This window comes from Balaenoptera acutorostrata, chromosome 9 (assembly GCF_949987535.1).
Source record: "Balaenoptera acutorostrata chromosome 9, mBalAcu1.1, whole genome shotgun sequence".
Lineage (NCBI taxonomy): Eukaryota > Metazoa > Chordata > Mammalia > Artiodactyla > Balaenopteridae > Balaenoptera > Balaenoptera acutorostrata.
The window spans coordinates 86101591-86127653 of NC_080072.1; the positions used below are offsets into that span (position 1 = coordinate 86101591).

The 26063-nt window shown below is 37.0% G+C and overlaps 1 protein-coding gene across 1 annotated transcript in view; it reads left to right on the forward strand.

The window, feature by feature from the left end:
• The window catches only part of GUCY1A2 (guanylate cyclase 1 soluble subunit alpha 2), a 428733-nt gene that overhangs the window by 359472 nt on the left and 43198 nt on the right, over positions 1 to 26063 (forward strand). Inside the window, exon 9 of the mRNA XM_057552036.1 lies at positions 19840 to 19994. Coding sequence (XP_057408019.1) covers positions 19840 to 19994 — 155 coding nt within the window. The remainder of the gene's footprint in view (positions 1 to 19839; positions 19995 to 26063) is intronic.

Below are 26063 nucleotides of genomic sequence, written 5' to 3' on the forward strand. Positions count from 1 at the left end.
GTGCTGAAGTCTCAAGGAGGAGTATTCACAATTCTATCACATTTGCTAATATTATAATTATACATATCTTTTTTTTTTTAAAGTCTTCAAGAGATATTTAGGAATATTGTGTCTTCTGGGAGCAGGGTGGAATATTGTGTTTCCTTTCCCAAGTTGAAAGGCAATATATGTCTCTGTATACATTGTGGAAGAATTTACACAATGCTGGCTAAAACCATTTGCTAGGAAAGAGTACAGCTATGTAAACTACTTGCCTCCTGTAGTTTTAGTAATTTGTAAATACATCTGTGAAACTTAAACAATGTTCTAAACTTGTGGTTCTCAACTTTGGATGCACATTAGAAACCCTGGAGATAGTTAAAAATCCCAGTGCCCAAACTTCATTCCAGACTTGTTAAATAAAAATCTCTGGAAGGGAGACCAAAACAGTAATTTTAAAGTTCTCCAGTTCATTGGAACATGTAGCCAAGAGTTCTACATTATAACTCCGGAGTTTAATTTTGTAAATGTACTATTATTCCAGAGGGTAAAGTTGTCTATGCTATTTAGTCTTATAATATGAACAAAAAAGTTATGGCTTACAAAAGAGGATAATAATTATTAATGTTTAATAATCAAACTCATTTTTTTTTGGAGTATAATTGCTTTACAATGTTATGTTAGTTTCTGCGGTACAATGAAGTGAATCAGCTATATGTATACATATGTCCCCTCCCTCTTGGACCTCCCTCCTCCGCCCCAACCCCATCCATCTAGGTCATCACAGAGCACCGAGCTGAGTTCCCTGTGCTATACAGCAGGTTCCCACTAGCTATCTATTTTACACATGGTAGTGTATTTATGTCAAACCTAATCTCCCAATTCATCCCACCCTCCCTTTCTCCCCCTGTGTCCACACACCCATTCTCTACATCTGCGTTCCTATTCCTACCCTGCAAATAGGTTCATCTGTACCATTTTTCTAGATTCCACATATATGTGTTAATATACTATGTTTGTTTTTTCTCTTTCTGACTTACTTCACTCTGTATGAGACTCTAGGTCCATTCACATCTCTACAAATGACCCAGTTTCATTTCTTTTTATGGCTGAGTAATCTTCCATTATATACATGTACCACATCTTCTTTATCCATTCATCTGTTGATGGACATTTAGGTTGTTTTCAAGTCCTGGCAATTGTAAATAAAACTGCCATGAACATTGGGGTATATGTGTCTTTTTGAACTATTGTTTTCTCAGGGTATATGTCCAGTAATGGGATGGCTGGATAATATAGGAGTTCTATTTTGAGTTTTTTAAGGAACCTCCATACTGTTCTACACAGTGACTGTATCAATTTACATTCCCACCAACAGTGCAAGAGGGTTCCCTTTTCTCCGCACCTTCTCTGGCATTTGTTGTTTGTAGATTTTTTGATGATGACCACTCTGACCAGTGTGAAGTGATACGTCACAGTAGTTTTGACTTGCATTTTTCTATTAATTAGTGATGTTGAGCAGCTTTTCACATGTCTCTTGGCCATCTGTATGTCTTCTTTGGTGAAATGTCTATTTAGGTCTTCCACCTATTTTTTAATTGGGTTTTTTTTTTTTTATATTGAGCTGTATGAGCTGTTTGTATATTTTGGAGATTAATCCCTTGTATGTTGCTTCATTTGCAAATATTTTCTCCCATTGTGACGGTTGTCTTTTTGCCTTGTTTATTGTTTCCATTGCTGTGCAAAAGCTTTTACGTTTAACTAGGTCCCATTTGTTTATTTTTGTTTTTATTTTCATTACTCTAGGAGGTGGGTCAAAAAAGATCTTGCTGTGTTTTATGTCAGAGTGTTCTTTCTATGTTTTCCTCTAAGAGTTTTATAGTATCCAGTCTTACATTTAAGTCTTTAATCCATTTTGAGTTGATTTTTGTGTATGGTGTTAGGTAGTGTTCTAATTTCATTCTTTTACATGTAGCTGTCCAGTTTTTCCACCACCACTTATTGAAGAGGCTGCTTTTCTCCAGTGTATGTTCTTGCCTCCTTTGTCATAAATTAGGTGAACATATTTGTGTGCTTTTATCTCTGAGCTGTCTATCCTGTACCATTGATCTATAGTTCTGTTTTTGTGCCAGTACCCTACTGTCTTGATTACTGTAGGTTTGTAGTATAGTTTGAAGTTGGGGACCCTGATTCCTCCAGCTCCATAGTTCTTTCTCAACATCGCTTTGGCTATTCAGGGTCTTTTGTGTTTCCATACAAATTATAAATTTTTTTCTTCTAATTCTGTGACGAATGCCATTGGTAATTTGATAGGCATTGCATTTAACCTGTAGATTGCTTTGGATGTTGTAGTCATTTTCCCAATATTGATTCTTCCAATCCAAGAACATGGTATATCTCTCCATCTGCTTGTGTTATCTTTGATTTCTTTCATCCGTGTTTTATAGTTTTCTAAGTACAGTTCTTTTGCCTCCTTAGGTAGGTTGATTCCTAGGCATTTATTCTTTTTGTTGTGATGGATTGTTTCCTTAATTTCTGTTTCTGATTTTTCAGTGTTAGTGTATAAGAATGCAAGAGATTTCTGTGCATTAACTTTGTATCCCACAACCTTACCAAATTCACTGATTAGTTCTAGTAATTTTCTGGTGGCATCTTTAGGATTTTCTATGTATAATATCATGTCACCTGCAAACAGTGAGTTTTACTTCTTCTTTTCCAATTTGCATTCCTTTTATTTCTTTTTCTTCTCTGATTGCCGTGGCTAGGACTTCCAAAACTATGTTGCATAAAAGTGGTGAGAGTGGACATCTTTTTCTTGTTCCTGATCTTAGTGGAAATGCTTTCAATTTTTCACCATTGAGAATGATGTTTGCTGTGGGTTTGTCATATATGGCCTTTATTATTTTGAGGTAGGTTCCCTCTATGCCTATTTTCTGGAGAGTTTTTGTCATAAATGGGTATTGAATTTTGACAAAAGCTTTTTCTGCATCTGTTGAGATGATCAAACAGTTTTTATTCCATAATTTGTTAATGTGGTGTATCATATTGATTAATTTGCATATATTGAAAAATCCTTGCATCCCTGAGGTAAATCCCACTTGTTCATGGTGTATGATCCTTTTAATGTGTTGTTGGATTCTGTTTGCTAGTACTTTGTTGAGAATTTGTCTATATTCATCAGTGATATTGGTCTGTAACTCTCCTTTTTTGTAGTATGTTTTTCTGGTTTTGGTATCAGGATGATGGTGGCCTTGCAGAATGTATATGGGAGTGTTCTTTCCTTTGCAGTTTCTTGGAAGAGTTTTATAAGTTTAGGTGTTAGCTTTTCACTAAATGTGTGATAGAATTTGCCTGTGAAGCCATCTGGTCTTGGACTTTTCTTTGTTGGAAGATTTTAAATTACAGTTTCAATTTCATTACTTGTAATAGGTCTGTTTATATTTTCTAATTCTTCCTGGTTCAGTCTTGGAAAATTGTACCTTTCTAAGAATTTGTCTATTTCTTCAAGTTGTCCATTTTATTGGCATATAGTTTTTTGTAGTAGTCTCTTATGATCCTTTGTATTTCTGTGGTGTCAGTTGTGATTTCTCCTTTTTCATTTCTAATTTTATTGATTTGCATCATCTCCCTTTTCTTCTTGATGAGTCTGGCTAAAGATTTATCAATTTTGCTTATGTCCTCAAAGAATCAACTTATAGTTTTATTGATCTTGGCTTTGGTTTTCTTTATTTGTATTTCATTTATTTCTGCTCTGATATTTTTCATTTCTTTCCTTCTACTGACTTTGGGTTGTCTTTGTCTTTCTTTCTATAGTTGCTTTAGATGTAACATTAGATTGTTGCTTTAGGTGTAACTTTAGATTGTTTATTTGTGCTTTTTCTTTTCTTTTTTTTTTTTTGAGGTGAGATTTAATTGCTATAAACTTCCCTCTTAGAACTGCTTTTGCTGCATCTCATAGGTTTTGGGTCATCGTGTTTTCATTGTCATCTGTTTCTAAGTATTTTTTAATTTCCACTTTGATTTCTTCAGTTATCTCTTCTTTAATTAGTAGCACACTGATTAGGCTACATGTATTTGTGTTTTTTACAGCTTTTTTAACCTGTAATTGATTTTTAATCTCATAGCATTGTGGTCGAAAAAGATGCTTAATATAATTTCAATTTTATTAAATTTCCCAAGGCTTCTTTGTGATCCAAGATATGATCCATCCTGGAGAATGTTCTGTGTGCACTTGAGAATAAAGTGTATTCTGCCACTTTCTCATGGAATGTCCTATAAATATCAATTAAATTTATCTGGTCTATGATGTCCTTTAAAGTTGTGTCTCATTATTTATTTTCTGTTTGGATGATCTGTCCATTGGTGTAAGTGGGGTGTTAAAGTCCCCTACTATTATTGTGTTATTGTTTATTTCCTCTTTTAAGGTTGTTAGCATTTGCCTTATGTATTGACGTGTTCCTATGTTGGGTGCATAAATATTTATAATTATTATATCTTCTTCTTTGATCCCTTGATCATTTTTTAGTACCCTTCCTTTTCTGTTGTAACATTCTTTATTTTAAAATCTATTTTATCTGATATGAGTATTGCTACTCCAGCTTTCTTTTGATTTCCATTTGCATGGAATATCTTTTTCCATCCCTTCACTTTCAGTCTGTATGTGTCCCTAGGTCTGAACTGGGTCTCTTTTAGACAGCATATATATGGATCTCGTTTTTGTATCCATTCAGCCAGTCTGTGTCTTTTGTTTGGAGCATTTAATCCATTTACATTCAAGGTAATTATCAATATGTATGTTCCTCTTACCATTTTTAAAATTGTTTTGGGTTTGTTTTTCTGGGTCTTTTTCTTCTCTTGTGTTTCCCACCTAGAGAAGCTCTTTTAGAATTTGTTGTAAAGCTGGTTTGGTGATGCTGAATTCTCTTAGCTTTTGCTTGTCTGTAAAGCTTTTGATTTCTCTGTTGAGTGTGAATGAAATCCTTGCTGGGTAGAGTAATCTTCATTGTAGGTTTTTCCGTTTCATCTCTTTAAGTATATCCAGCCACTCCTTTCTGGCCTGCAGAGTTCCTGTTGAAAGATCAGCTGATTACCTTATGGGGATTCCCTTGTATGTTATTTTTTGCTTTTCCCTTGTTGCTTTTGTTTTTTCTTTGAATTTACTTTTTGTTACTTAGATTAATATGTGTATTGGTGTGTTCCTCCTAGGGTTTGTTGTGCATTGGGCTCTGTGTGCTTCCTGGATTTGGGTGACTATTTCCTTTCCCAAGTTAGGGAAGTTTTTGACTATAATCTCTTCAAATATTTTCTCAGACCCTTTCTTTTTCCCTTCTTTTGGGACCCTTATAATTTGAATATTGGTGCAATTAATGTTGTCTCAGAGGTCTCTGAGACTGTCCTCAGTTCTTTTCATTCTTTTTCCTTTATTCTGCTCATTGGCAGTTATTTCCACCATTCTATCTTCCAGCTCACTTATTCATTCTTCTGCCTCAGTTATTCTACTTTTGATTCCTTCTAGTATATTTTTCATTTCAATTTTTGTTGTTCATCAATGTTTGTTTGCTCTTTAGTTGTTCTAGGTCTTTGTTAAACATTTCTTGTATTTTCTCAATCCGTGCCTCCATTCTATTTCAGAGATTTTGGGTCTTTAAATTCTTTTTCAGATACGTTGCCTCTTTCCTCCTCTTTTATTTCATGTTTTAGGGTTTTACCTTGCTCCTTCATCTGTACCATATTTTTTTGTCATCTCACTTTTTTTATTTTGATGTGTGAGGCTGTATTCCTGTCTTACTGGTTGTTTGGCCTGAGGTGCCCACCACTGGAGTTTATAATCAGTTGTGTAGAGTCGGGTCTCGGTGCTGAGATGAGGACCTCCGGAAGATTTCACTCCAATTAATATTCCCTGGGGTCTGACGTACTCTGTAGTCCAGCGGTTAGGACTCAGAGCTCCCAACACAGGAACTCAGGCCCAACCCTCAGCCTGGGAACCAAGATCTTGCAAGCTGTGTGGCACAGCAAAGAAAAGAAAAAAAAAAAAAAAGCAGTACAATAACAAAACATTTAAAAAGTTAGAAAAATTAAAAATATCTTAGGAAAAATAAAAATATAAGTGAAACAACTGCAACTGGGTAAAACAGAACCATAAAAGAAAAAGGAAAAAAAGAGGGTGGGGACACAGCAAAAGGAGCAGAACAATAAGAAACTCTAAAGAATAAAATAAAATAATAAATAAATAAATAAATAAATAAATAAATAAATTATTAGAAAAAATAAAAATGTAAATGAATCAACAACAATGAGGTAAAACAGAACCACAACCTAAAACAAAAAAGGCCAGAAAAGGCCTTGCTGTAGGTGGCGGAGCTTAGGCATGTGTGGTGTTTAAAGCAGGGTGGGGCCTAAGCTCAGGACCCACTCAGCTGCGAAAGGTCTGGGAGGGGAGCCTCAGAGTGTGGAGTTTGGAGGAAAGACCCTAGTTGGGGGTGTTCAAGTGGGGTTTAGGCCCAGCACGGTTGGAGGGGGTCAGAGAGGGTTTTGGAGTGTGGTGTGTAGAGGTAAAGCCCTGGGTGGGGGTGTGGGCTTAGGCTCAGCATGGCTGGAGGGAGCCTTGGAATGTGGAGGATTAGGCCCAGGATCTCAGCAGGCTCCCCGGAGCCCAAGTGGGCAGGAGAAAGGCTGACCATTGTCCCTTCTGATCCTCCACTCTCTTGAGGTTCTCTCCAATCCCTGTTGATCCCCTAATTATGGGTGGGCCCCTCCAGGTGTGGGAGCCCCTCCCCTCCCCCAGCCGCCCCTCAGGGGTGCTGGTCCTGTCAGGCTGGCTTTTACCTTCTCCCCCTCCCTCCCACTCCCTCAGGACCCACACAGCTGGAGGGTGCCTTGGTGGGCAGAGGATCAGTCCTGGGACCTCAGCAGGCTCCCCAGGGCCCAAATGGGCAGGGTAAACACTAACCATGTTTCCTTCTGATCCTCAGCTCTCCCAAGGGTCTCCTCCATCCTTGTTGATCACCTGACCATGGGTGGGTCCCTCCAGGTGTGGGAGCCCCTCCCCTCTCCCAGCCACCCCTCAGGGGTGCCCGTCCTGGTCCCACTTCCACTTCTCCTCCTCCCTACCACCGCCCCGCCATGTCCTACCTGGTTGCTCGGGAGTTCCTCCCATCCCCTCAGGTGTCCATGTTCCCCCACCAGTGCCTGGTAGGTGCCCTAGTTGTGCAGAGACACGAACTCCACATCTTCCTAGTCCGCTATCTTGACTCCCATCCTCTCAAACTCATTTTTAAAATCTTTTTTTCTTATACTTCTATCAATTGCATTGTTTTCTCTCTGAGATAAATTTCAGATTTAGTGTATAGGTCTTAACATTAATACTCTTACAAGTTGGGTCAAATTTAAAACTCTTATCACGTATCAAAAGTACTTAAATAATCACATACACATTAAATAGTGCCTTGTAAGGAGGTAGTGGTGAAGTTGATACATATTGCTGTGTCTCCCAGCAGTCTCTAATATTGTTTTCAGTGCCATCCACCATAGAATTCCAGGCATGCTCTCCTAATCATCTTCTGTAGGATAATATCCTCCTCATTAAAAAAAAAAAATCTGAAATTGTATGTTGCCATACCAGTGATAAGAACCATTTTTTGTCAAATATTTTCTATAAAGTGAAATTTATCTATGACTGGTACCTTGGTAATAATCAAAATAAACACAGTAAGACATTTTGCCCTAACTGCTATTTGTCCAGGCATATTACTTGAGAACGTGATGTTTTGATACCATTAGACTGGAGGCTGAGGCCCCTGATAAAATAAAAAATGTCACATATCCACAGAGTTTCCCCATTTTCTTGAACATCAGAGAAACAAGAAAAAATTGTAAAAGCTATAGATTATGTGAGTTGATCTTATTCTTCCTAAGAATCCTGAGCTCTTGAAATTAGAACTTAAAACATTAATCGATTGTTTCTTGTCAGGGAAATATTAGTTATGAATAAAAGGACAAGACAAAACAATGTAAAAAGAAATTTTATTAATCTGATTTTATTGGTGAAAGGAGAATTTTATGATAAAACCATATATATAAATATTAATTAATACTGGTATAAGGATGAAGTATTTGTTTTCCTCAACCTTGCCTAACAATGTGAATAATCATTTTAATCTCCCTACTATTATAACCATTAAAGACTTTTCAATAGCTTGAAATTTCCCCCCCAAGTTTATTTAGACATAGTTGACATACAACACTGATAAGTTTAAGGGGTACAGAACAAAGATTTGACCTACATACCTCATGAAATGAGTCCCACAATAAGTTTAGTGAACATCTCATATACACAAAATTGTAAAAATAGAAAAATAGATTTCCTTGTGATGGGAACAGTTAGGACTTATTCTCTTAACAACTTTCATAACATACAGCAGCGTTAATTATATTGATCATGCTGTACATTACACCTCTAGTACTTACTTGTCTTATAACTAGAAGTTTGTACTCTTTGGCCCCCTTCATCCAATTTTCTCTACCCCAACTTCCACCTCTGGTAAACACAAAAAATGATCTAAGTTTCTGAGGGTTTTTTTATTTTATTAAGTATAATTGATCTACAACACTATTCAAATTCCTGTTACACAACATAGTGATTCGATATTTCTATACATTTCAAAATGACTACCACAGTACTTCTAATAATGAATGATTACCACAATAATGCTATCTTTGTATGTCACCATACAAAGATATTACATAGTTACTATATTCCCCACAGTGTGTCTGTATATATATATATATATATATATATATATATATATATATATATATATATATACATGTATTTTAACATCTTTATTGGAGTATAATTGCTTTATAATTGTGTGTTAGTTTCTGCTGTAAAACAAAGTGAATCAGCTCTATGCATACATATACCCCCATATCCCCTCCCTCTTGTGTCTCCCTTCCACCCTCTCTATCCCACACCTCTAGGTGGTCTCAAAACACCGAGCTGATCTCCCTGTGCTAGGCAGCTGCTTCCCACTAGCTATCTATTTTACATTTGGTAATGTATTTATGTCAATGCTACTCTCGCACTTCATTCCAGCTTCCCCCTCCCCATGTCTTCAAGTCCATTCTCTACATCTGTTAATTTATTCCTGTCCTGTCCCTAGGTTCATCAGAAACTTTTTTTTTTCTTTAGATTCCAAACATATGGGTTAACATACGGTATTTATTTTTCTCTTTCTGACTTACTTCACTCTGAATGACAGTCTCTAAGTCTATCCACATCTCTGCAAATGGCACTATTTCATTCCTTTTTATGGTTGAGTAATATTCCATTGTATATATGTACCACATTTTCTTTATCCATTCGTCTGTTAATGGACATTTAGTTTGCTTCCATGACCTGGCTATTGGAAATAGTGCTGCAATGAACATTGGGGTGCATATATCTTTTTGAATGATGGTTTTCTCTGGGTATATGCCCAGGAGTGGGATTGCTGTGTCATATGGCAGTTCTATTTTAAGTTTTTTGAGGATCCTCCATACCGTTCTCCATATTGGCTGTACCAATTTACATTCCCACCAACAGTGCAAGAGGGTTCTCTTTTCTCCACACCCTCTCCAGCATTTATTGTTTGTAGATTTTTTGATGATGGCCATTCTGACCAATGTGGGGTGTTACCTCATTGTAGTTTTGATTTGCATTTCTCTAATGATTAGTGATATTGAGCATCCTTTCATGTGTTTGTTGGCAATCTGTATATCTTCTTTGGAGAAATCTCTATTTAGGTCTTCTGCCCATTTTTGGTTTAGGTTGTTTGTTTTTTTGATATTGGGCTGCATGGGTTGCTTGTAGTTTCGGAGATTAATCCTTTGTCAGTTGCTTCATTTGCAAATATTTTCTCCCATTCTGAGGGTTGTCTTTTCGTCTTGTTTATGGTTTCCTTTGTTGTGCAAAAGCTTTGAAGTTTCATTAGGTCCCATTTGTTTATTTTTGTTTTTATTTCCATTTCTCTATGTGGTGGTTCAAAAAGGATCTTGCTGTGATTTATGTCATAGAGCGTTCTGCCTATGTTTTCTTCTAAGAGTTTGATAGTGTCTGGCTTTACATTTAGGTCTTTAATACATTTGGAGTTTATTTTTGTGTATGGTGTTAGGAAGTGTTCTAATTTCATTCTTTTACATGTAGCTGTCCAGTTTTCCCAACACCACTTATTGAAGAGGCTGATTTTTCTCCATAGTGTAGTCTTGCCTCCTTTATCAAAGATAAGGTGACCATATGTGCATGGATTTATCTCTGGGCTTTCTATTCTGTTCCATTGATCTAAGTTTCTGGTTTTTTGCCAGTACCATACTGTCTTGATTACTATAGCTTTAGCCACAGCAATCAGAGAAGAAAAAGAAATAGAAGGAATTCAAATTGGAATACAAGAAGTAAAATTGTCACTCTTTGCAGATGACATGATACTATACATAGAGAATCCTAAAGATGCTACCAGAAAACTACCAGAGCTAATCAATGAATTTGGTAGAGTAGCAGGATACAAATTTAATGCACAGAAATCTCTTGCATCCCTATACACTAATGATGAAATATCTGAAAGAGAAATTAAGGAAAAAAATCTCATTTATCCTTGCAACAAAAAGAATAAAATACTTAGGAATATACCTACCAAAGGAGGCAAAAGACCTGTGTGCAGAAATCTATGAGACACTGATGAAAGAAATTAAAGATGATACAAACAGATGGAGAGATATACCATGCTCTTGGAGTGGAAGAATCAGCATTGTGAAAATGACTATACTACCCAAAGCAATCTACAGATTCAATGCAATCCCTATGAAACTATGAATGGCGTTTTTCACAGAACTAGAACAAAAAATTGCACAATTTGTATGGAAACAACAGACCCCAAATAGCCAAAGCAATCTTGAGAAAGAAAAACGGAGCTGGAGCAATCAGGCCCACACTGTATATTTATACTGTGACTCGTTTGTATTGCAACTGGAAGTTTATACCTCTTAACCCCCGCCCCCCCCCCCACCTATTTCTTACCTCTCCCCACAACACTCCTCTCTGTATCTATAACTTTTTTTCTGTTTTCTGTTTGTTCATATATTTTGTTCTTTAGATTCCACATATAGTGAAATCATACAGTGTTTGTCTTTCTCAGTTGGTCTTATTTCACTTAGCATAATACCCTCTAGGTCCATCCATGTTGTCACACATGTTGAAATTTCATTCTTTTTTATGGCTGAGTAATATTCCATATTATTTATTTATTATATATTTATTTTATTTATATATAAATATATAATATTGTATAATATATAATATATATAATATAAATACATATAAATATATATGTGTGTTTATATTATAAGTAAATATATAATATACTCATTATATATTTATTATATATATATGTGTGTGTATTTATATATATATCTCATAGCTTCTTTATCTATCATCTGGTGATTAATGCTTAGGTTGCTCCATATCTTAGCTATTGTAAATAATGTTGCAATTAATATTTGGGATACATATATCTTTTCTAATTTATGTTTTAATTTTCTTTAGATAAATAGTCAGGAGTGGAATTTCTGAATCATGTGATAGTTCTATTTTAAAATTTTTGTGAAATCTCCATACTGTTTTCTGTAGTGACTGCACCATTTTACATTCTCACCAACAGTGCACAAGTGTTCCCTTTTCTCCACATTCATTCCAACAATTGTTACTTGCTGTCTTTTTGATAAAAGCCATTTGGACAGGTATGAGGTGATATATTATTGTGGTTTTTATTTGCACTTCCCTGATGATTAGCATCTTTTTCGTGTGCCTGTTGGCCATCTGTGTGTCTTCCTTGGAAAATATCTATTCAGATCCTCTGCCTATTTTTTTAATTGGGTTGTTGTTTTGATGTTGAGTTTTATGAGTTCTTTGTGTATTTTGGATATTAACTCCTTACTAGATATATCACTTGCAAATAGCTTCTCCCATTGAGTAAGTGTTCTTTTCCTTTTGTTGATCTTTTCCTTCTCTGTGCAAATCTTTTTCGTTTGATGTAGTACTGTTTGTCTATTCGTGCTTTTGCTTCCCTTGCCTGAGGAGACATATTCAAAAAGTAATTACTAAGACTGATGTCAAAGAACCTACTGCCTATGTTTTCTTCTAGAAATTTTATGGCTTTAGTTCTTAAGTTCAGTCTTCAATCCATTTTGAGTTGATTTTTCTACATGGTTGAGAGAGTTGTCCAGTCTGATTCTTTTTCATGTAGCACCATTTATTGTAGAGGCTGTCTTTTCATCATTGCATATTCTTGCATGAAAATAAGAGTGGGTTTCTGGGCTCCCTACTCTGTTCCATTGATCTATGTGTCTCTTTTCTGCCAGTATTGTACTGTTTTGACTACTGTTCAAATCAGTTCAAAATCAGGAATATGATACCCTCAGCTTTGTTCTTCTTTCTCAAGATTATTTTGGATATTCAGAGTCTTTGGTGTTTCCACAAATGCCATTGATATTTTGATAGGAATTCCATTGATCTGTAGATTACCTTGAGTAGTATGATCATTTTAACAATATTCAATCTTCCAATCCATGAAAATGGTATATCTTTCCATCTGTTTGTGTCTTCCTCAATTTCTTTTATCAGAGTCTTTTAGTTTTCTGAGTATGGGTCTTTTACCTCCTTGGTTAGATTTATGCCTAGGTATTTTATTCTTTTTAATGCAATTATAAATGGGAGTGTTTTCTTAATTTCTCTGATACTTTGTTGTTAGAGTATAGAAATGCAACAAATTTCTGTATTTTAATTTTGTCTCCTGCAAGTTGACTGAATCCATTGATGAGTTATATATATAGGTTTTGGTGGCATCTTTAGGATTTTCTATGTATAGTATCATGTCATCTGCAAACAGTGACAGTTTCACTTCTTCCTTTCCAATTTGGAATCCTTTATTTCTTTTTCTTGTATGATTGCTGTGGCTAGGGCTTCTAATAGTATGTTGAATAAAAGTGTCACAAGTAGGCATCCTTGTCTTGTTCCTAATCTTAGAGGAAATACTTTCAGCTTTTCACTGTTGAGTGTAATGTTGGCCATGGGTTTGTCACATATGGCCCTTATTATGTTGGAGTATGTTTGCTCAATAACCACTCTGTTGAAAGTTTTTTTATCAAAAATGTTTGTTGAATTTTGTCAAAAACTTTTTCTGCATCTCCTGAGATGATCATATGATTTTTTTTGAATTTTATTTTATTTTTTTATATAGCAGGTTCTTATTAGTTATCCATTTTATACATATTAGTGTATGTATGTCAGTCCCAATCTCCCAATTCATCACACCACTTCTTGTTTGTTAATATGGTGTATCACATTGATTGGTTCTCAGATATTGAGCCATCTTTGCAGGCCTATGGTAAATCCCACTTGATCATGGTGTATCATTTTTTTGAATTCTGTTTGCTAATATTTTGTTGATTGTTTTTTGCATCTATGTTCATCAGTGATATTGGTTAGTAATTTTCTTTTTTTATCAGGTAGATTGCTTATCTCAACTTCTCTTAGTTCTTCTGGGGTTTTCTCTTGTGCCTTTCTTTGGATCATAATCTTCTACTGCCTCATTTTGCCTAATTTGCTGTTTTTATTTCTATGTATTTAGTAGGTTGGTTACATTTCCCCACCTTGGAGAAGTAGCCTTGTGTAGGAGATTTTCTATGTTCCTAGCAGTGCACTCTGCTCTGGTCACCAGATCTCTATGCTCTAGGGGTGCCCCCAATGTGGGCTATGTAAGTCATTGTATTGTGGCTGGCTGACTGCTGTATGTGATCTGGTAGGCATGACAGGTCTTGGTCTTGTCAGTTTACAGGCTACCAGCCACTGGCAGGCAGCGTAAAGTCACAAAGTGGCTAGTTGCAGGGCTCTGGGGGGCCCCAGGGCTACTGCCAGCCCACTGGAGGGTGGAGCTTGATTCCAAGATTGGTAGTTGTGGAATTGGGGGTTCCAGATCTAGTGTCAGCCTGCTGATGGGCAGGGCTGATTCCTGACACAGTTGGTTGCAGCTGAGGTGTCCCAAAGCTTGTGTCAGTCTGCTAGTGGGTGGGGCTGGATCCTGGGGGTTGTGGGGCCCAAGATTGTCCCAGAGCTGGTTTTGCCCTGCTGGTGGGTGAGGCTGGGGCCCAAGGGGTCCTTGAGTTGGTGCAGCCTGCTGGTGGGTGGGCTGGGTCCTGACGAGCAAGCTGTGAGACTGTGGTAGTCCTGATGCTGGTGTCTGTTCACTGGTAGGCAGAGGTAAGGCCTGGTCCCAGGAGAATTTTGAAGCTGATGTTAGCCTACTGGTGGGCAGAGCTCAGTCTAGGGTGGTCTCTGGCTGCAGGGCCCTGGCGGTCTTGGAATAGTTGTCTGCCAGTTGGAGGCAGGACTGGGTCCCAGGGTGTCTGTGGGCACAGGTGGTCTTAAGGCAGCTGGACTGCTGGTGGGTAGGCCTGTGTCCCTGCCCAGCTAGCTGCTTGGCCTGAGGTGTCCTACTCTTGGTGCAGACAGGCTAGTGGGCAGGGCTGGGTCCTATTGCTAATAAGCTAGATGGAGGATTCCAAAATGCTGCTTGCCAGCACCATCATCCTTCTCATACAAAGAGTTCCCCAAAAGTGCTGCCACCAGTGTTTATGTCCCCAGGGTAAGCTCCAGTTGCCTCCTGCCTCTCTGGATGGTCTCCAAAATCAGTAGGTGGATCTGACCCAGGCTCCTTTCAAATTACTGCTTCTGCTCTGGGTCCCAGAGTGTGAGATTTTGTGTGTGCCCTGTAAGAGTGGAGACTATATTTTCTATAGCCCTCTGGCTTTCCCAAAAGTAAGCCTTAGTCTGATGGGCCTTGCAGAAACAAACTGAGGACCTTTTTAATTTGGGTGTCTTTTTTAGTTTACTGAACCCAGAGCCAACTGACCTATGGCCTACAGCTGGCCCAAACACTAATTTGCTCTTTTCATTGTGCTCCTCTTGACTTCAGTTTATTTGTAAAATGAGGGAGCTGGACTAAACTAAATCAGACGAGTTTTGACTAGCTGAGGTTGAACTATATAAGCCTTCTATTTTTAAGAGCTGCAGGACGCATGTTATCTAGAAAGGCAGTTGTTTATGTGCCTTGGCAAATAAATAATCAGTAGAGTATTATGAGAATAACTGAACCCTTTGATTACTGGGGATTTTGATATGTCCCAGAGTTTTGCATTATTTCATACATTTCATATAGGTATGGGAGATTGAGTAATAGATATCCTAACCTCAAGATAAATCCTAAAGTTATTGTGTTTTTCAATAAATTCCTAGGACAAACACAACTTTTTCATGAACTTTCTCTAAAAAGTGAAGTCTAATGTTATTTACCAAAGCACTGATCTTATTAAAGCATTTATTTGTGTGTGTGTGTGTGTGTGTGTGTGTGTGTGTGTGTGTTGCTCTGCTAAGTGTTTATAAGTTGCCAGAGGTCTGTTTAATGCAGGTTTCTCAACCTCAGCACTATTGATATTTTGAACTGGAAAATTCTTTCACGTGGGGAAGGTGTCCTAGGAATCTCTAGCTCTACTGAATAGATGCCAATAATAGTTCTCCATCCCAGTTGTAAAAATAAAAAAATGTCTCAAGACATTGTCAAATGTCCACTGAGGGGCACAGATGGCCCCAGCTGACAACCACTGGTTTAGTGCAAAGCAATCCTCTTTAGCTAGAGTATACTGACCAGATGGATGCAAACGTTACTACTTGGTTAACCAATTAAATAAACTTTAATCTTGCCAAAATGAATCTAAATCTCTCATTGACAGTTAAAAGTAGCTCTCTAAAGATGTGGCACAGGGCTTCCCTGGTGGCACAGTGGTTGAGAATCTGCCTGCCAATGCAGGGGACACGGGTTCGAGCCCTGGTCTGGGAAGATCCCACATGCCGCGGAGCAACTAAGCCCGTGAGCCACAACTACTGAGCCTGCGCATCTGGAGCCTGTGCTCTGCATCAAGAGAGGCCGCGACAGTGAGAGGCCCACGCACCGTGATGAAGAGTGGCCCCCGCTCGCGGCAACTAGAGAAAACACTCGCACAGAAATGAAGACCCAACACACCCAAAAAAAAAAAAGATGTGGCACATATATACAATGGAATATTGGCCATAAAAAGAAACAAAATTGAGTTATTTGTAGTGAGGTGGATGGACCTAGTGTCTGTCATACAGAGTGAAGTAAGTCAGAGAGAGAAAAACAAATACCGTATGCTAAAACATATATATGGAATCTAAAATAAAAAAAGGTTCTGAAGAACCTAGGGGCAGGACAGGAATAAAGATGCAGACTTAGAGAACGGACTTGAGGACACGGGGAGCGGGAAGGGTAAGCTGGGACGAAGTGAGAGAGTGGCATGGACATATATCCACTACCAAATGTAAAATAGATAGCTAGTGGAAAGCAGCTGCATAGCACAGGGAGATCAACTCGGTGCTTTGTGACCACCTAGAGAGGTGGGGTAGGGAGGGTGGGAGGGAGACACAAGAGGGAGGAGATATGGGGATATATGTATATGTATAGCTGATTCACTTTGTTATAAAGCAGAAACTAACACACCATTGTAAAACAATTATACTCCAATAAGGATGTTAAAAAAAAGAAAAAAAAAGTAGCTCTCTACTTTGTCTAACTGCTAGATGCAAGAGGCAGATTCTGAATGTGGCAATCAGTGACTTCCTTATAAGGTAACAACTCCTGGGAAATCTCAAGAAGTTGTTGAAAGAAATGTAAAAGAAAACAGAGTCTGATGATTCAGCTTGTAAGTTCTCAATGGTATCTCCTTATATCCAAAAGTAAATACTTTTTCTGAGTCCTGTTCCATTATATTGACAGTAACAGCGAATCTGTGCTATTTTTGTGTTTGTTGATATTCTTGTGTATGTTTTAAGGTAGTCTTCTAAGAGATAAGGGTTTTTTAAATAACCATTTCTCCATCCGCCTTCTCAAGAATACCAGGGTTTTTATCTTCAGGCTTTTTAGGTTATAATAATTCTTATTATGACAATTTAGTTTAAAAAAAAGAAAAGAACAGCCTCAGGTCTTTTGAAAAGAGGCAGGGGTGGAACCATATAAGCCTTCAGTATAGTTGGTGAGGTATGGAGTATTCTTCTCAAACTAAAAGCACAGAATATAGTGGCTGTAAAATGTGTCGGTTTGATACTCATTTCTGCTCTTTTACTGCTTAAAAAGATCACAGGTCTAACATGACAATCTTAGTATTTAAGGTCTGGGTGTTTTTAGACAATCTTATATTGCACAAGGTAATTTAATATAAATAGACCTTCTGAAAGCAAAGAAATATAATAAAATTTTTCAAAATGCTTTGCTAATTTTAGAGAAAAGTGCGTTATGTTTGTTTATAAGGAATACTACCATTCATTATGTAACTGAGCAGGACCCTATGGGGCCTTCCTGAAACAGGCCTTCCCCATATCCTCTGCCATAGCTCCTCTCTGAAGTACCTAGATAACAGTATTTGATGCACATTCCCTTAGTTGTTTTACAGATGTGAAAACTCCCCACCAAATGGAAGAAGTTAACTACTTCATGACCATGAGCACATAGCCCCAGGCCTCTTGGAGACTAAGGACTGATAATGTTAACCCTTGTGACACCTCCCTGTTACCTCACAATCATCCAATCAGAGAATTGTGCATGAGCTGATCACATACCCTGCAACCCCCCTCCCTCACCTGGCTTTTAAAAATGCTCTGCCAAAACCCTTCAGGAACCTCAGGGTTTTCTTAGAGCATGAGCCACCTGTATCCTTGCATCACTCTGCAATAAACCTTTCTCTACCCCTAACTCCATCCAATGTTTTGGTTCTTTTGGCCTCACTGTGCATCAGGCATAGGAACTTGCAATAACAATTACATTTTTTTTGTCTTTAAATCCAAACAGACAATCTCTCATCAGAAATAGGCCTAAATTTTTAAGATAGTTTGTGTTCTTTAAAAAAAGTACATCTCATTTCTTCTCCCAGCCAATATGAAAGAACAGGCTGGGTTTACACTCCCAGCCTCAACAATTAAAAATCTGGACAAAATGTACAAAAGGACAGTTTCGGGCTTCCCTGGTGGCGCAGTGGTTGAGAATCTGCCTGCCAATGCAGGGGACACGGGTTCGAGCCCTGGTCTGGGAAGATCCCATGTGCCGCGGAGCAGCTGGGCCCGTGAGCCACTACTACTGAGCCTGCGCGTCTGGAGCCTGTGCTCTGCAACAACAGAGGCCGCGACAGTGAGAGGCCCGCGCACCGCGATGAAGAGTTGCCCCCGCTTGCCACAACTAGAGAAAGCCCTTGCACAGAAACGAAGACCCAACACAGCCATAAATAAATAAATAAATAAATACTTTCAAAAAAAAAAAAAAAAAAAAGGACAGTTTCATGACATTGGACATTAGGCAATGGAAGACAGTGATGCCTGAGAGACAGGGAACAAAATGAAACATATGATTTCCCTGGCGTATTTCTTTGGGGTACATTCAAGCTGCAGTGCAGGGAAGGACAAATCAGGAGGAACCCAACAAACTCCCCAAGTTGAAGAGATGAAGCTGAGAGTCTATGGAGAACAAAAAAACTAGAATTCACAGAGTACCACTAAGGAGAGAGGTGCAAAAAGACCACCAGAGATCTTCCAAGGAGCCTCCTATATGTTCCTTAACTTACTGATTGTTGTTTATATGTGAGAAAACTACCTGAGCCCAACAGGGAAAAATACCTGAAAGGATTAGAGAAAAAGTTCCTTGAACTCACACAAGACTTAGAAAAATGCCAGAACCCATCAGGAGAACTGGAAAACCTCATAAATCATAGGCATTGGGTATAGTACTCAGAGGGTTCTTGCCTCAATAGTGGGGAATAATTAGCCCTACATGAAACACAGCTCAAGACTTGCCTAACAAATTTTAAAAAGCAAGACTTGAAAGGAAAAAAGAAAAAACTTTCCAAGTACCTTGACTGCATCCCAGGACAAAGCTCAAGAATATTTATAAGAATATAAAACATATCCAGCACTCAACAAAGTCAACTCATGATACCTAACATCCAACCAAAATTTACTAGGCATTCAGAAAAGCTGAAAAATATGACCCATAATAATGAGAAAAATCAGTCAATCAAAATTGATACAGAACTGGAGCATATGTTAGAATTAGCAGACAAAAATATTAAAACAGTTATTTTAATTGTATTCCATATATTCAAAAGTTAATTTAGTACCTGAAAGATTAAAAAAAAAAGTTCGAACTGAACTTTGAGAAAGGAAAATCACAATATCTAAGAAGAAAAATACACTGGATGTGATTAGCAAAAGATAAGGCATTACAAAAGAAAAGATTAGTAAATGTGGAAATAGAAGTGATCTGAAATAAACAGAGAGAAAACTATTTTAAATGAACAGATAAACAGAAATATAAATATTTAATTTACAATTGTGTTTAATGCTATGAAGGAAAAAATAGGGTTTTATGTTAGAATAACTGGAGGGAGAATAATACATTTTCCATTTATTAGAGCATACTAGATACAAATAAAACCTGATTTAAATTGTAACACAACTGGATTTATTGTGTTACAATAGAAAATTAAATGTAGTTTTTTTTCTTATAATTAATCCATTTGTTCATTTATTCCACACCATCCATGTTCATTGATACTACTGATATAATAGTCCAGATATTTGGCTCGCAAAAATGACCAAGACCCCAGTCCCTATCTTTGAGGAGCTAGGAGTTTAATGGTTCAGCAGTACCTCTTATTAAAATAATAGCATACCAAATGAAAACATAAATATATCCTTTTCCTTTTCTTTTTTAGATGAGAATAGGCATTCACTCAGGCTCTGTGCTGGCTGGAGTTGTTGGGGTAAGAATGCCACGATATTGCCTGTTTGGAAATAATGTCACTCTGGCAAGCAAATTCGAATCGGGAAGTCACCCTCGACGCATCAATGTCAGCCCAACCACTTACCAGTAAGTGTTTTTTGGCCTTCTCCCCCTGTCTTTGGCATTGCGTTATACTAATAGCCTGTCACTTGTGAGACTCTATTTTTTTCTTGATCCTGTTATTGTCTAAGATAATATGAGTAGATCCATCCAGTCTGAAAGATAGCAATTATGACACAAAATGTAATTTGTACCCTAAGAAAGTACACGGAAAACCTGACTTGACTGAGAGGTAAATGCAGGTTTATCATTTCCCACAGTCTCTGTCCTCCTTAGGTATTCCTGTTTAAAATACAGGAGAGCAGTGTTTTCCCTGGTGGCACAGTGGTTAAGAATCCACCTGCAAGTGCAGGGGACATGGGTTCGAGCCCTGGTCCAGGAAGATCCCACATGCCGTGGAGCAACTAAGCCCATGTGCCACAACTACTGAGCCCACGTGCCACAACTACTGAAGCCCGCACGCCTAGAGTGCATGCTGTGCAACAAGAGAAGCCACCACAATGAGAAGCCTGTACAGTTGAATGAAGAGTAACCCCCGCTCGCCACAACTAGAGAAAGCCTGTGCACAGCAACAAAGACCCAATGCAGCCAAAAATCAAAAAAAAAGAAAAAAATACAGGAGAGTAAATGTTAAGGGTCTGCAACACACTAGAAATCCTAACATTTTCAAAATGTTTCTCAATGTTTATAAAAATCAAAGGAATAAGATAGAAAAGATAATTGTCTGTTTTTATTCTTCTAAATAATGAATATAAATAGGGACTCTCTAAAGTTAAATATATACTGGGTACAGAGTAAAACTTCAAACTCTATTTATCTTAAAGGTCATATTTGACAACTCTACACATTTTGACAGTTGAAGTCATCTTTGTTTTGTGCCTGGTAGATATCAAGCTCCAGGCACTAGCTATTAAGTGCCATATGGGCAGAGACCAGGTCTTCTTGGCTCATCATTATACCTCCAAAACTTACAAAAAAATGTTTAGCACATAATAAGCACTCTATAAATACTTATCAAATTAATGAATAAATGTACTGATAAGATAAATATCTCTATACTAAGAAAATAGTATGAATATCTCCTACTTGGTAGACTTTGGGGCCTAATGCTAAGCTTTGGTGTACAAGCTATTTCATTAGTTCCATGATTTAAATGACTTAGAAATCACATTGTAAAACAGTAAAGTAGAAATGGCGACCATGGATATTTTTATTAGCATGACTACCATGTTAACCCAGGCTAACAAAAAAACCCCAGAAGCAGAAACTTTAAATACATAGATAATAAATGTTGATTTATAATAACAAACAAAATGGTGACACTTTGAAGCTTTGGATACCACATCTTTACAGAGGGAAGTTAAGGTTTCTTAGATAAAAGACAAGTATTTCCAGATTCCTGAGGAGCACATGAGAAAGGGGAAGAAATTACAAATATAAAATCAAGATAAAGTTGCTTAAGAACTACATGTCATTTTTAGGGTATTTATATAAGGGTTTTGCTTCTTTTAAATTTCTCCCAATTTTTCTAACACAATTCTGGGCATAATACATATGACCTGACAGTGATTTCCATATTAAATGGAATTAAGAAGCTTCTCTAGATCAGTGCTCTAGATCACTGCACTTTGTTCTCTAGACCATGGGGTAAGGAAAAGTTCCTGAAGATCAACCACCTCACCTATATACTCCTACCATGGTTATGATTTTTCCCATCATGGAGCTAATACATATGTTTCCTGTTTGTATAAGTTAGGGTAGATTTATAGAAACTCCATTTTAAAAAAATGATGTGTAAAGAATGGATCAACCATGTGAGGAGTTATACCCTGAGCTTAAATATCATTGCTATAGCTGGCTTTGTTTACATGTGACCAATAAAGGAAACCCCACAAGCCACACAGACTCTGTGCATTTGGGTGTTGTCTTTGAGTTTTAATAATCTTTTTCACATTGGTGGGAGTTTGTAATTATCCTTGGTGATCAATAAAGTCTGAAGAATTGAATCATTTAAAACATTGTGAGCATTGAAATATTTTGTTCTGTTATGATCTTTCCCCCCTCCTCTCCCCCACCAAAATACAAATGGAGACATAGATGAACAAATTGAGCTGCCGTCTGGGTAGATTATAAAAGATACTTTCTCTGACTGGTCTCAAATATTATAATTTCTAATAATACTTTATAAAAATATTTTTATGTTTGGTCTATCCTCAAAATTAACACTTTTCCTCCATCTGTTTCTGTGTTCCTCCCTCCTTCCCTTCTTTCAACAAATACTTGTAGAGTACCTACTATATTCCAAGCACTATGATAGTCACTAATGTTACAACAATAAACAGCATAAATATGATCTTTGCCTTCATGGAGGAGACTACAGACAATGGTAGATGTATACAAATAAACAGTTTATTACAATAGACTAGTACTGAGGTCAAAAGGACCTGATGAGAGTATTAGAGCAACAGGAGGAGTGGACTAAAATGAGGATGAAGAGATAGACTGAAGTCAGAACAACTGAAGCTGTAATTCATGTTAAGGGATTTCAACTTAACCCTAAGAGCAAAGAAAGACATTGAAGGGTTTTAAGCAGAGGAGTGACTTGACCAGATTTGTACTTTAAAAAGATCTCCAAGGTTGTAGAGAGAACAGATTAGGAGTTGAGAAGGGCAGCAATCCAGTGCTTGAAATCAGGTAATTTTATTCCCATTTCCTTGATGGAAATGTAGCTAATTACTGAGACCCTGGAATCCAAACCATTTGCTGTTTCAACTTGTCTTCCATGCTTCAGAAGAGTGATTGGACTCAATGACCTTTGACATCCATTTTTATCTGGGATACCATTAAAAATAATGTACTTTGGTTCCTGGTAAGTTTCTAGAAAACTAAATTTAGGTATATGATCTCAGTGTGACTTGGTTTTCAGATTCTGGATGTGTTTCTGCCCAAGTGCTTTCTGTTGGTTTTATATATACCAATCTATACACTTCAGCTATGTATAATTGTTCTATTCCACATAGCACAAGTGATTTATGAATCCACAAGTGTAGAGTATACTTCCCTTTCCCAGGATACTCAAAGTGAAATGACAGGTGGATGTTTCATGGACATTCTCTAAGAGGAGATAAAATTGAACTTTCTTAGAGCAAATAGGAATTTGTAAAGTTAAACTGAGTATTAAGATCATAAGAGCTTGAAATTTCCAATTTTCTTTCCTGAATTAAATGCTGAAAAATGTTCTATATTGTCTGGTTATTTTGAAATCTTCAGACAGGTTTCTAAAAAAATTTTTTTAATATTTTAATTTCTTTGGAGTATAGTTGATTTACAATGTTGTGTTATTTCAGTTGTACAGCAAAGTGATTCAGCTATACATATAAATATAATCATTCTTTTTTAGATTCTTTTCTCATATAGGTTATCACAGAATATTGAATACAGTTTCCTGTGCTATACAGTAGGTCTTTTTTGGTTATCCATCTTATATATAGCAGTGTGCAGGTATTCATCCCAAGCTCCTGATTTATCCCACCGGTGCCATGTCTCCCCTTTGTTAACCATAAGTTTATTTTCAATATCTATAAGTCTGCTTCTGTTTTGTAAATGAGTTCACTTTTATCTTTTTTTTTCACATCTTTATTGGAGTATACTTGCTTTACAATGTTGTATTAGTTTCTGCTGTATAACAAAGTGAATCAGCTATATGTATATGTATATCCCCATATCCACTCCCTCTGGCCTCTCCCTCCCACCCTCCCTATCCCACTCCTCTAGGTGGTCACAAAGCACCAAGCTGATCTACCTGTGCTATGCAGCTGTATCTTTTTTAAAATTAGGTTCCACATACAAGTGATACCATATAATATTTTTCTTTCTCTGTCTGACTTACTTCACCTAGTATGAGAATCTCTAGGTCCATCCATGTTGCTGCAAATGGCATTATTTCATTCTTTTTCATGGCTGAATAATATTCCATTGTATATATATACCACATCATCTTTATCCATTCCTCTGTCAATGGACATTTAGCTTGCTTCCATGACTTGGCAATTGTAAATATGCTGCAATGACCATTAGGGTTCTTGTATCCTTTTGGATTATGGTTTTCTCTGGATATATGCCCAGGAGTGAGATTGCTGGGTCATATGGTAGTTCTATTTTAAGTTTTTTAAGGAATCCCCATGCTGTTCTCCATAGTAGTTGTACCAATTTACATTCCCACCAACAGTGTAGGAGGGTTCCTTTTTCTCCACACCCACTCCAGCATTTATTGTTTGTAGACTTTTTGATGATGGCCATTCAACTGCTGGGAGATGATACTTCATTGTAGTTTCGATTTGCATTTCTCTGATAATTAATGATGTTGAGCATCTTTTCATATACTCCTTGGCCATCTGTATGTCTTCTTTGGAGAGCTATCTGTTTAGATATTCTGCCCACTTTCTGATTGGGTTGCTTGTTTTTTTTTGACCTAGAGCTGCATGAGCTGTTTGCATATTTTGGAGACTAATCCCTTCTCGATCACATCATTTGCAAATATTTTCTCCCTCTGTGGGTTGTCTTTTTGTATTGTTGATGGTTTCCTTTACTGTGCAGAAGCATTTAAGTTTCCTTAGGTCTCATTTGTTTATTTTTGTTTTTATTTCCCTTACTCTAGGAGATGGGTCAAAAAAGATCTTGCTGTGATTCATGCCAAAGAGTGTTATGCCTATGTTTTCCTCTAAGAGTTTTATAGTATTTAGCCTTATATTTAAGTTTTTAATCCATTTTGAGTTTATTTTTGTATTTGGTGTTAGGGAGTGTCCTAGTTTAATTCTTTTATATGTAGCTTTCCAGCTTTCCCAGTGCCACTTATTGAAGAGACTGTCTTTTTCTCCATTGTATATTCTAGCCTCCCTTGTTGTAGATTAATTGACAATAGGTGTGTGAGTTTATTTCTGAGTTTTCTATCCTGTTCCATTCATTGATATTTCTGTTTTTGTGCCAGTACCTTATTGTTTTGATTACTGTTGCTTTGTAGTATAGTATGAAGTCAGGGGGTCTGATTCCTACAGCTCTGCTTTTCTTTCTCAAGATTGATTTGACTATTCAGGGTCTTTTGTGTTTCAATACAAATTTAAAAAATTTTTTGCTCTCCTTCTATGAAAAATGCCATTGGTAATTTGATAGGAATTGCATTGAATCTGTAGATTGCCTTGAGTACTAAGTCCTTTTGACAGTATTGATTCTTCCAATCCAAGAACATCTGTTTGTGTCATCTCTGATTTCTTTCATCAGCATCTTATACTTTTCAGAGTAGAGGTCTTTTGTCTCCTTAGATGGCTTTATTCCTAGGTATTTTATTCTTTTTTATGGAATGATAAATGGGATTGTTTCTTTAATTTCTCTTTCTGATCTTTTGTTGTTAGTGTATAGGAATGCAAGTGATTTCTGTGCATTAATTTTGTATTCTGAAACTTTACCAAATGCATTGATCAGCTCTAGTAGTTTTCTGATAAAATATTTAGGATTTTCTATATATAATATCATGTCATCTGCAAACAATGACAGTTTTACATCTTCTTTTCCAATTTGGTTTTCTTTTATTTCTTTTTCTTCTCTGATTGCTGTGGCTAGGACTTCCAAAATATGTTGAATAAAAGTGGTGACACTGGGCATCCTTGCCTTGTTCTTAATCTAAGAGGAAGTGTTTTCAGCTTTTCACTGATGAGAATGATGTTGGCTGTGGGTTTGTCTTGCATGGCCTTTATTCATTGAGGTAAGTTCCCTCTATTCCCATTTTCTGGGGAACTTTTATCATAAGTCAGTGTTGAATTTTGTCAAAACCTTTTTCTGCATCCATTGAGATGATCATATGGTTTTTATTCTTCACTTTGTTAATGTGGTGTATCACACTGATTGATTTGTGCATACTGAAGAATCCTTGCATCACTGGAATAAATCCCACTTGATCATTGTATATGATCCTTTTAATGTACAATTGGATTCAGCTTGCTAGTATTTTGTTGAGAATTTTTGCGCCTATGTTCATCAGTGATATTGACCTGTATTTTTTTTTTTTTTTTGTGGTATCTTTGTCTGGTTTTGGTTATCAGG